The sequence below is a fragment of the Crocodylus porosus genome, unplaced genomic scaffold (assembly GCF_001723895.1).
Source record: "Crocodylus porosus isolate Cpor-Errol unplaced genomic scaffold, CroPor_comp1, whole genome shotgun sequence".
NCBI classification, from domain to species: Eukaryota; Metazoa; Chordata; order Crocodylia; family Crocodylidae; genus Crocodylus; species Crocodylus porosus.
Genome location: NW_017728886.1, coordinates 1,242,871 through 1,254,089, shown reverse-complemented (window position 1 = coordinate 1,254,089; position 11,219 = coordinate 1,242,871). Strand labels below are relative to the sequence as shown.

The 11,219-nt window shown below is 65.0% G+C and overlaps 1 protein-coding gene across 2 annotated transcripts in view; it reads left to right on the top strand.

The window, feature by feature from the left end:
• Positions 1 to 11,219, top strand: part of PTPN23 (protein tyrosine phosphatase, non-receptor type 23) — a 26,940-nt gene extending 15,721 nt beyond the window's left edge. The window contains exons 13-24 of one of the 2 annotated variants that reach the window (XM_019529039.1): positions 502 to 567; positions 1,390 to 1,535; positions 1,847 to 2,167; positions 2,826 to 2,980; positions 3,987 to 4,138; positions 4,761 to 4,940; positions 5,106 to 7,521; positions 8,012 to 8,196; positions 8,409 to 8,513; positions 8,788 to 8,926; positions 9,011 to 9,127; positions 9,373 to 11,219. In XM_019529039.1, the coding sequence (XP_019384584.1) occupies positions 502 to 567; positions 1,390 to 1,535; positions 1,847 to 2,167; positions 2,826 to 2,980; positions 3,987 to 4,138; positions 4,761 to 4,940; positions 5,106 to 7,521; positions 8,012 to 8,196; positions 8,409 to 8,513; positions 8,788 to 8,926; positions 9,011 to 9,127; positions 9,373 to 9,921 (4,531 nt within the window). In that variant the 3' untranslated portion in view covers positions 9,922 to 11,219. The remainder of the gene's footprint in view (positions 1 to 501; positions 568 to 1,389; positions 1,536 to 1,846; positions 2,168 to 2,825; positions 2,981 to 3,986; positions 4,139 to 4,760; positions 4,941 to 5,105; positions 7,522 to 8,011; positions 8,197 to 8,408; positions 8,514 to 8,787; positions 8,927 to 9,010; positions 9,128 to 9,372) is intronic. The other variant, XM_019529031.1, reaches the window with a different exon arrangement.

Sequence of the window (11,219 nt, the reverse complement as noted above, 5' to 3'; positions counted from 1 at the left end):
TGAAGTGCGGCGCCCAGAACTGGAGGCAGTCCTCCGGCTGCGGCCTGACCAGTGCCGCACAGAGGGGGAGGATCACCTCCCTGGCCCTGCTCGAGATGCATCTGTGGATGCACGACAAGGTGCGGTTAGCCCTGCCAACCATGACCTCGCATTGTCGGCCCATGTTCGTCTTGGAGTCATTACTGACTCCAGGATCCCACTCTGCCGGTTGGTGGGTGGGATTGTAGGAGCCAGTGCTAACCGGAGATTCTCGAGTGGGTTGTGCCTCTCCTGGTAGTGTAGCCTGAGTCAGACACCAGCCAGAACAGCCCTTGGAAAGCTTGTTCCCCTCTCTAGCGCTTGCCTCTTGGCTCCCTTCCAGCTGGGCTGATGAGGGGCTGGAGCAGGTTGGGGAAGGCTGGCCAGCCTGGAGCAGGGAGCATAGCAGGGCATCAAGCAAGGGGTCGCCTCCCTCCCTTACCTGCTTCCCCATGCTAAGCACCCTTCTCTTCTCTGTCCTAGTGAGGAGAAGGCTAAGCTGCTGCGAGAAGTGATGGTGAAGATTGAGGCCAAGAACGAAGTGCTGGAGTACGTGTGCGCTCGCATCTAACTGGGACCACCCCCCACCCCATGCTCACCCCTTCCACCATCATTCGGTCTTCCCCCATCCCAGCTGGCAAGGAGTGACCCCTTCCTGCAGGTCCAGTCGAGTGTGCTCAGTTGTGTCCCTGCCCCCAGGCCAACTGGCAGCTGGGGATTCCCTCGGGGCTGAAGTCCTGCAGGCTGTGGCCCTGTCAGGCCTGAGGAGAGATGTTGAGTGGATTGGCTAAGGGAGGGTACAGGGCCGTGGGTCCCTGGCTGTGGTCTGCGTGGGGAGGGTCTGCCACAGCAAGTGCTGGCGTGTGGTTTACCCCAAGGCAATTCAGAGCATGATAAATGGTGCTGGAAATTGCCAGGGCTGTTGGCGGTGCCTTGGCCCCAGCAGTTTGGGAGCCCCTGGTGTAGTTACTGCCCTTGCATCAGAGCTGGTCACAGTGCTACCAGGGTGCCCGGTTTGGAGCACGTATAACGCCAGCAGCTTGTGAAGTGCCCCTGGCCTGCGCTGATGGGCAGGGGATAACCCCGCCACTGGCCCAGCCAGCTGAGGAGCAACAGTCCCTGATCTCGTCCAGCACTTGCTCCCCCTTCCCCTCTGGACCTCCGCGGTGCCATGTGCTGTTGGCAGCAGTTGCAGCCATGTCTGGGGCAAAGCACACGCCAGTAGCAGTCTCCGTTCTGCAGGGCGCTCTGGGGTCTTTCCAGCTCCTCTCTCGTCTGCATCCTCGGCTTGTGAGAAACCAGGGCCTGATGCTCTCATCTCTCCAGCAGAGCCCAGGCAGGTCCCAAGCACTTTTTTTTTTGTATTCACAGCCAGTTCATGGACTCCCTGCAGCTGGACCCTGAGACGGTGGACAACCTGGATATGTACAGCCACATCCCCCCGGTCCTGATGGAGAAGTGCGCTGCGCTCAGCGTGCGCCCAGACACCGTGAAGAACCTGGTGCAGTCCATGCAGGGTGAGGGGCTGGGGTTGTCTGCCAGTGCTCGGGCGCTGCCTGGGGATTAGAGCACAAGGGTGGCAATGGGATGCTTGGGGCCTGTCCTCTGCTTCACATCATGTCTCCTCTGTCTTGTCTTCCCCTTGAAGCCAGAGGTGGTAGCCAGCTGGGCTGGGTAGAGAGCTAGTGCAAGTCCTGGGGTCAAGTGGGTGTTTGTGGGGGGCCCCCCCCATCTGCCAGTCTAGGCCTGGTCATCCATCTGATGCCTTGTGGCATCCTGCCCAGAACAGCTCTGGAGTTGGTAACACCACCCCTCCTCTGCCCCTCAGCACTCTCAGGAGTTTACACGGATGTGGAGGCCTCCCTGAAGGAGATCCGTGACCTGCTGGATGAGGACGAGACGCAGGAGCAGAAACTGCAGGAGCTGCTGGGGAAGCCACCAGCGCAGCAGGCCTCACCCCCAGCTCCGGCCCCCGCACTGGCTGAGGTGGGCAAGGAGTGGACCAAGTACATGGAAGTGCACGAGAAGGCCAGTTTCACCAACACAGAGCTGCACAAGGCCATGAACCTGCATATCGGCAACTTGCGCCTGCTGAGCGGGCCCCTGGAGCAGGTGCGGGCTGCCCTGCCTGCCCCTGCCCTCACTGAAGGTGAGTGATGCCTCCTTGGGCGGGGGCAGCTAGCTCTGAGCTGCTTGGGAGCGCTGGCCTGACCCGGCCTGGCCCCAGTTACCCCCTTGCAGGGCTGAGACTGAGCCAGTGCCAAGGTCCTGCAGAAAAACGGGCAGGTTCTCCCTTGTTCCTCCATCTTCTGCCTCTCCCTCCCCAGCAGACAGCAAGGGAAATCCACTGCTTGTAAGTGCCCCAGAGGTGCCCATGACTTGCTCAGCTGCCATGTGAGCCAACGGGGCATGCAGGGCACGTGAGCTCAGCCCGAGCTGGTACAGTCTGAAGCACTGAGGGGAAGAGGAGCAAGGGGCAGGGCACCCCTGCCAAGTGGGTGCAGTCTGTCCAGCAGCTGCTCTGTGGGAAGAGGATGTGCCCGCTACCTGCTGCCAGCAGCAAGCACTAGTGCTGTCTGGCTGGGGGAGTGATCCTGATCCCTCCTGTCTTGCGGGGACAGCATGAGCGAGCTGGGCCCCCATGATGGCTGTGACCTGTGCAAGGCTCCAGCTTTCCCCCAGTACCAGTTAGCCTGGTTCTGCTGGCACCCGTGGGCCCTGGAGCTGGGCGGCCTGTGGCTCTCAGAGTCCAAAGACTGGTGCTGGCAAGCATCCTTCAGCTGTCCATCTGCTTCCTCCTCCTGTAGATGACAACCTGGCGCTGCAGAACGTGAAGCGGATCCTGTCCAAGGTGCAGGAGATGAAGGACCAACGCACGTCCCTGGAGCAGCAGCTGCGGGAGATGATCCAGAAGGACGACATCACCACCTCCCTAGTGACCACGGACCGCTCCGAGATGAAGGTGAGGTGCGCTGGGAGGCAAGTGGGGTTTCCCAGGCCAGCAGAAGGCCAGGTGGGTTGGCCAAGGAGAATTGAAGGCATGCAGTCTGAATCCACCACTCATGGGCTTCCTCTTTGCTCATGTTCTTGCCCAGTTTCTATCTGGCCCGCTGGATAAAAAATGCGGTCCAGACTGTTTGTAAAAGTACTGTCAACCCTGATGCAGCACCAGGCATTGCACCCAAACCTGCCACAGGGAAGGCGGGGGACCGCGGCAGCCAATGTCCTCTGCTGTAAATGGTGGTTAATATGTGGCTCGAGAGATCCTCTGCAGTGCGGGTAATGGCCTTTCCCTGGGAAGGCAAACTCGCCCCCAGTCCGTACAGATCTGACCAGGGTGGGAAATTCCTTCTTTATGTCTGACCTTGAGTGGAGGGGCAAGACCCTCTAGCCAGGAACTTGCAGCTTTGCTCCCAGCAGGAGCACTGGCACAGCCCAGTCAAAGTCCCCAGCCTGGGCTGCAGCCAACAGAGGAAGGCTTAAAAATCACCCTGCCACACATGGCAGAAGGGGGAGGGCAACTAGCCAAGCCCAGAAGCCTGGGAAATCTTCATAGGAGACCATAAGCACAGGTTACGCCTAGATCAGCCCTGACCAATGGCTCTCCTCAAACATCTCCAGGAATGGAGACTACAGCTTCCTTGGGCATCTCTTCCTCTGCTTCCCTGCTCTAACAGCAAAGAAATTATTTCCAGGTGTCCAATCTCTCACTGTTCAGCCTCCTTCCAGAGAGCTGAAGCCACTGGTCAGACCTGAATGCCTTGTCCCTGGGACAGATGACCAGGGCTTGGGGCAGAGGTCTCCTGCAGTGAGCCACAGGCTTTACAATCCAGGCCAGGCCCGGCCTCCTTCCTGTCGCAATCTCACTGCACAGACTCCATCGCAGGCTCTGTAGTCGGCCTCCAGGCTCACTCTCCTCCCACCCCATCACTAGTGACCTCCAACCTCTACTCTTCCCCCCTGGGCAGAAACTCTTTGAGGAGCAACTGAAGAAATACGACCAGATCAAGGTGTACCTGGAGCAGAACCTGGCTGCCCAGGAGAACATCCTGAAAGCCCTGACTGACGCCAACGTCAAGTATGCGGCTGTGCGGAAGGTCCTCACCGAGGTGGAGCACAAGTGAGTGCTGGGCAGCGGGTGTGCATGCAGCTGGGTCCTCTGGTCACACTGCATCCTCTGCAGAGGGTGCCTGCAGAGCCCCGGGCGTGCCTGGGCCTGTGAAAACAGTGGCACAGAGATGGTGGGACTCTCAGCCGGGACATCGGTGGCTGTGAATGTCCCTTAGTGCCCACCCATGGGTTCGGTCTGATCTGCCTGCTCTGGTGCATCCTAGAAGCACTTGCACAGCTGGCTCTGGAAGGTCCCACATTGTTCCTATGTGGCCTTCCTAACCCTTCACCCTCTCGCCAGGATGAGCATGAGCTGTTGCCTGTGATCCCCGGCCTCCCCCAGCCCCTGTGCGACAGCATCTGAAATGTAGGGGAGCAGTGGGCGGCACCAGACTTTGCTCTGCCATCTGTTCGCAGAGACCTCTCTATAGGGAGCAGCGTGTCCCCAGTTCAAGCAGAGGGTCTCACCAGCCACGTGCTCCTTGACATCTCCAACTCTTGTGCTGTTGTCTTGATGGCGAGGCGAAAGTGCAATGTACATGGACCTCCTGGGGGCTGTGTGCCCGTCCCCTGCTTTTCCAGCAGTGCCCTGCCCATACCCCACCCCTCATCCTGTACCCGCACGTCTCCAGGTGGAACACCACTGTCCAGACCCTGGTGGCGTCCTACGAGGCCTACGAAGACCTGATGAAGAAGTGCCAGGAGGGGAAGGACTTCTACACTGACCTGGAGAGCAAAGCAGCCAAGCTCCTTGAGAAGGCTCGAGCAGCCTGCAAAGCAACGGAGCAGAACCGCCAGCAGGTCCTGGAGAAGTGAGTCTCGCCCCTGCTTTAATCTCAGGGTGGGGGGCAGATAAATCAAGCAGGGGCTTGGTGAGGGGTGTGGGGCAGCACGTTGTCCACAAGCCCCATATTTAAGGGTAGGTAAGCAGGGCCAGACCCTGCTGGTACATGCCCCGTGTTCCCTTGCCTTGGCAGGGAGATGAAGAAGAAGCCCCCTCCGCGGCCCACAGCCCCCAAGCCCGCCTTGCAGAAGTCCTTGGATCCAGAGGCCGCGGGTGGCCTGGATGGGGCAGAGCTGCCGTCTCTGGGCTCCCTCACGCTGGCTGACCTGCCCGAGGAGCTGCGCAGCTTGCCCCCAGATGTGCTGGCCGCCCACTTCGCCCGCCTGCCCCCTGACACAGCAGCCGCCTTCGCTGCCAACCCTGCCCTGGGTGTCGGCCTCCGGGCCCCTGGCCCAGACGTCTTTGTGGGTCCTGGCCGCGTGGCAAGTGCCCCCCTGCAGCCCCCTCTGGCTGGTCCACCGGGTGCCCCGTTTGTCCCTGGCCACTTCCCAGCCTCAACCCTGCTGTCCAGGCACTACCTCCCTGGGAGGGTGCCAGCCCCACCGGCTGGCATGCCCATGGGCTCGGTGCAGGGCCCTTTCCCCCCTGCCACATACAGCGGGCCCCCAGGGCCACCCACCCCACGCATGCAGCCCTCGGCCCCGCAGCCGACCCTGCCACGACCCGGATCTGCACCCTCGCCCAGCCCTCAGCTCTTCCCAGGTGCCGCTCTGGCACGAGGCATAACGCACTCCAGTGCTGCCCCCATGCCCATCCAGCCAAGCTACACCGGGCCTCAAGCGGCCCCCCAGAGATCTTCTCCGCAGCACATGCCCATGGCGGTCTCTGGCCCAGCGCCCGGGACCCCCGGTGCCACCTACGGCCTGGGGCAGCCTGTCTCCCCTGGTGGGGTCATGCCTAGCGGTCTCCCTGTCACTGTCCCGGTCAGACCCCCTGTCATGGCACCCTCAGGCCCACTCCCATTTAGCCAAGGCAGCAGGGACATCCCACAGCAGCCACAGGGCGTGCGACCTGCCACCACCACCGTGGACAGCATCCAGGCACCCATCTCCAGCTGCACGGCCCCCCATGCTGTGGCGGGCTCGGTGCCGCCGCAGCAGCTGCCTCCTCATGGCGGCTTCATCCCACCACAGATGCCCACGGGCCCAGCCGCCCGGTTCCCATACGCGCAGGGGAGCGTCCAGCCCTTTGCGCCCCAGCCCCCCTTCCCCGCCGGGCAGCCGTCGCATGCCTTCCCCCCTCATGTCCAGCTCCCGCCCGGCGCCGAGCTGCCAGTCCGGCCCCAGCCGTTCCAGCCCCAGGCGCCCTTCCTGGCTCCGAGCCGGCCCCAAGCCCCACTCCCGCAGCAGCCTGTCTTCCCGCCGCAGGCCCAACCGCTCTCGCAGGCCCCGATGCTGCCCCCAGCGCAGTTCCCACCTCAGTTCTCCGGCCAGCCCACTGCGCTGGCCCCCGGGCAGCCTGCCCTACACATGAGGACCCAGCTCTACCAGCTGCCGCCTCAGGACAAGCTGCCCCCACGCTCTGGGAACATCCCGTTCGCCCACGGGCCGCCCCAGCCCGGCCCTGCCGCCATGCTGGCCCCGGGGCAGCAGCTCCACCCTCTGCCTGCCGCACAGCCGGTGCCCGCGGGCTCCCCTGCACCGCTCGTCTCCGCCGTGCCCTTCTGCCCTCCCTCTTCTGCCCAGCATCCGGGCACCCAGGCAGGCCCGATGCCGCCGGGGCCCGTACCACTGGGCGGCCCCCCGCCCGCATCCTCTAGTCAGTCCGGCCCGCGCCACGTGGCCCCCGTGCCCAGCCCAGCACTGAGCCAGATGCCGGGTGGGGTGGTGGTCGCAGGCCCGGCCATGCCCTCCCCTGCACCGTCCCCACAGCCTTCTCTGACCATGGTGCCGCCAGCCGCGGCCGCCCTGCCGCAGCGGCCCCCGCCCTCGCTCACCCCCGGCGCGGCTCCTGGCGAGGTGCAGTTCCACCGGCAGAGCTCCTCCACCGACGACCTCCTGTCGTCGAGCCCCGAGAGCCAGCACGGGGGCTCCCAGGCAGCGGTGAGCCAGCCGCTGCTGCAGCCCACCAAGGCGGATGCCAAGGACGGCGCCAAGCCCAGGGCCGTGCAGCTCATCGAGAACGACCCCTACGAGAAGCCTGAGCGCATCCTGCGCCTACGAGCCGAGCTGGAGCGCTTCCGCGCCCTGGTAGCCGGGCTGGAGCAGCCCACAGGCGGCAGCGCCAGCGAGCTGGATGCCATGTGGAAGGACCTGCAGGATGCCCAGGAGAGGGACGCCCGGCAGCTGTCCATCGCCATCGCCCGCTGCTACTCCATGAAGAACCGGCACCAGGACATCATGCCCTACGACAGGAACCGCATGGTCCTGCACTCCGGCAAGGACGACTACATCAACGCCAGCCGCATCGAGGATCTCTCGCCCTACTGCCCTGCCATCATTGCCACCCAGGCCCCGCTGGTGGGCACTGCTGCTGACTTCTGGCTCATGATCTATGAGCAAAAGGTGTCAGTTGTTGTCATGCTGGTTTCTGAGCAGGAGATTGAAAAGGTAAGACCCTGGGAACGGCCTTTCCTGCCCGTTGCCCGGCTGCTCTCGGGCCCTGGCCAAGCAAACCGAGGCAGCTCTGGTGTCCGCTGTGGGTTGGCATGCAGCTATAGTGCTAGGACCACGGGCTGTCTCCTCTGCTGAGCTCCCAGGGCGGCCGTGAGCCACAGACCAGGCCGGAGCCGGCCAGAAGGACACTGGCAGCACTGGGGGAGCGGCAGCCCTGGCTGCTTTGGGGCTCAAGTGAGCGTGAAGCCCAGGCATCGGTGGCGTAGCAAGTGTCGTCTTGCCCCTGGTATTGGTGGGCTCTGAGCACAGCCCCTTCCCATCCCCTGTGTGCATCAGCTGGGCTGGGGTTTTGGGGAAGGCTAGGGAGGAGTTGGGGGTCTCGCAGGGGGGCAGGGGGAGATGTCAGCTGGGCAGGGGCAGTCTGCTTCTCGCACTGTTGGGCTGGGGTGGCGCGGGGCCTCCTGAGCCGGCGCTCTCCCCGCAGCAGAAGGTGGTGCGGTACTTCCCGGCAGAGCGGGGCCAGCCCATGGTGCAGGGGCCCATCACCCTCACCCTGACCAGCCTCAAAGCCGCTCCCACGCACGTGGAGAGGATGATCACACTCCAGTTCCGCGACCAGAGCCTCAAGCGCACCGTCATCCACCTGCAGTTCACCTCCTGGCCCGAGCTGTATGTGCCAGCGTGTGTGGGGGGGCGGGGGGAACCAAGCTGGGGGCAGGAGGGTGCCGTTGCCTGGTGCTGGGGGGGCACAGCTGGTTCCCCTGGGGCAGAGCTCGCAATGCCCCGCTGGGGCAGGATGGAGGGAGGGCCTCGGCTCTCAGCAGGGACCAAGCTGAGCTGTGCAGAGCCCCCCGCAGCAAGGACTCTTTCCCTGCCTGCAGGGGCCTGCCCGACAGCAAGGGGAACCTGCTGCGCTTCATCCAGGAGGTGCACGGGCACTACCTCCACCAGCGCCCCCTGCACACGCCCGTCGTCGTCCACTGCAGGTAAAGTCCGGGGGCCGGTGCAGGCCTCCACCTCTCCCTGGGGGGGTGGCTGTGTGCATACGGCAGGGCTGTGCGCAGTGCCCTGCACCCTACTCAGCCCCCCCGGGGGAGGGGCAGCTCCCTCCGCTCGCCCCAGGGATGTTCTCTCTGCCCCCACCCTGCGCTTGGGCAAGGCAGCTGCTCCCACCCATGGGTGCCTGCCTCACTCTTCTTGCGTCCCCGGGGCTCTGCTCAGTGTTGTAACCCCCCTGACGCCATGCCCTCCTCTCCCCAGCTCGGGCGTGGGCCGCACGGGTGCCTTCTGCCTGCTGTACGCGGCCATGCAGGAGGTGGAGGCCGGCAACGGCATCCCAGACCTGGCCCAGCTCGTCCAGCGCATGCGGCGGCAGAGGAAGCACATGCTGCAGGAGAAGGTATTGGGCTGGGCTTGCGGGGGGGCACGGGGCCGGGATCTCCGGCTTGGCCGGCCCTGCCCCTCACCCCAGCCTCCCTTCCAGCTTCACCTGAAGTTCTGCTACGAGGCCGTCCTCAAGCACGCGGAGCAGGTGCTGCAGAGACATGGGGTGGCTGCGCCCGGCGCCAGCAAGCCCCCCCCGCCCAGTGCCGCACACAAGGTAGGGCTGCCTGAGCTGGGGAAGGGGCAGCGGCAGGGAGGCGTTTGCAGCAGCTTGCGCTGAGCTGGCCAAGGCCTGGTTGGTTGTGCTGCCTGCGCCCCACTGCCCCAGGCTCCCCTGATCTGTGGAGTAGGGGCACCGTTGCCCCTGCCCACGCCTGCTCCCAGGCGCCTGTGGGGGCTCCAGGCCTGCACGGGGGCACTGGTGGGACCAGTCTGACACGTCTTCCTTCTCTCCTCTTCCAGCTCTACGTGCACCAGGACCCACAAGACCTGGTGCTGGGTGGGGACATGCCCATCAGCTCCATCCAGGCCACCATTGCCAAGCTGAGCATCAAGCCCTGTGCCCCCGGCCTTGAGCCTCCCATGCCTTGGCTGCTGCCCGAGCCAGCCCCCACAGGCGACACTGGGACGGGCACGGTGCCCCCCGCCACCACCGCGGCAGCGCCTCCCGGTCTTGGAGACGGTGCTGGCCCTGTCCCCGCCGAGCTGCCCCCCACGTGCGCCCTGGAGGTGGCACCTGAGGCAGAGAGCAGCAATCGCATGGAGGAGAGCCCAGGGCAGAGCCCCCCGGCAGAGCCCCCGGCCAGCGCGGCGCCCTCGTCCTCGTCGCTGGAGCTGCTGGCCTCGCTCACCCCCGAGGCCTTCTCGCTGGACAGCTCGCTGCGGGGTAAGCCCCGCGTCAGCAAGCAGAGCTTCCTGCAGCCCCACGACGGCGAGGGGCTGCGCGGCGCCCGGCCCTCCGACGACCCTCTCAGCATGCTCGACCCCCTCTGGACCCTCAACAGGGCCTGAGTGTGGCCAGGGGGGCCTCTGCCTCCGGCAATGCCAAAGCCCTCGCCTGCCTCGATCCCAGCAGCCAGCTGCAGTTGCTGGACAAGGGCAGAGCCCGGGACTTGGGGGCTTTGGATGTACTCAGCACTACAGCGATGCCCCGGGCTGCTCCCACCCACTCAGTACGTCTGGCCTGGCCTGCCGGGAGCAGCCAGCCCAGACATGTAAGGGCCCTTCCCTCCCCAGCAGGAGAGGGGAGCGGGGCAGGTTGGGAGGGTCATGTCCCATCCTGTCTGAAGGCTCGGCTCCGGCTGCAGTCCAGGCTGCACGGCCCCGGCCCCCCGCTCACCGGCAGGATCCCGGCGGCTGCCGGGGTTCTCCTTGGCTGATGCCTCCAGGCAGGCGTCTGGCTCGGAGCTCCTTGCCCCTGCGCTGGAGACCGAGGGCAATTGCACTTTACCTGGGGGCAGCCAGGCACCCTGCAGAGCTCGCTGGGGTCCATCTGGTGTGGAAGCGGGGGGCAGCGGGGCACAGCCTGGGCCTGCCCTCAGCTCTGGGGGGAGCGTCTTGGAGGGCACCAAGGACCCCGCTCTGGCTGTGTGCAGCACTCCAGCTGCCTCCTGGCCCTATGCTCTTCCTGAGCCCTGTAGCTGCAGGCTCTTGTCCGGCACCAGGCCTGCCGCCCCGTTGCTTCCTGCTCCTGCGCGGGGTCTGTGCAGTCAGCAGCACCACAGAGCTGGGCCTGCAGCCTGGGAGGGGAAGGCCTGGAGGCCTTGCCTTGGCCCGTGCGGGCGGCAAGCCTGCTGTAGAGCATCCCTTCAGACTCAAGGGGCTTCAGCTCGTTTCCCGGGGTCCGTTGCACCCGGCAGGGCCCTGAGCAAGTGGGATCCCTGCAGGCACCACCCCTCCCTCTGCAGCACCAGAGTTGCCGGCCCGGGAGAGGAGCCGTAGGGGCTGCTGCCTGTGCTGCACCCAGGAGGCTGGTGCTGGGGCACCAGCGCAGGCAAACCCTGATCCCAGCCGTTGCTGCGGCCTCGTGCTTGTGCCAGGAGCAGCTTCCACTGCTGGGGGCTCTGCCTGGCCTCTCTCGCACCTTGGGCCCCTGCTCCCTGTCTGTCTGGGCGCAGCAGCTACCGCCAGTGCCCGGGGAGCCCTGTCTGCCCTGCATGTAGCTGGGCTGTGGCCTGCAGCACCTGCCCTGCCTGGTCCAGGGTCTCTGCCTTCACCTGGGTGCCACCATCTCTCTCCAGATTGCCTCTAACCAGAACTGACTTTTTCAGCTCTTTGCTACTAAAATAAATGGAAGGTTTGGTCTGGCA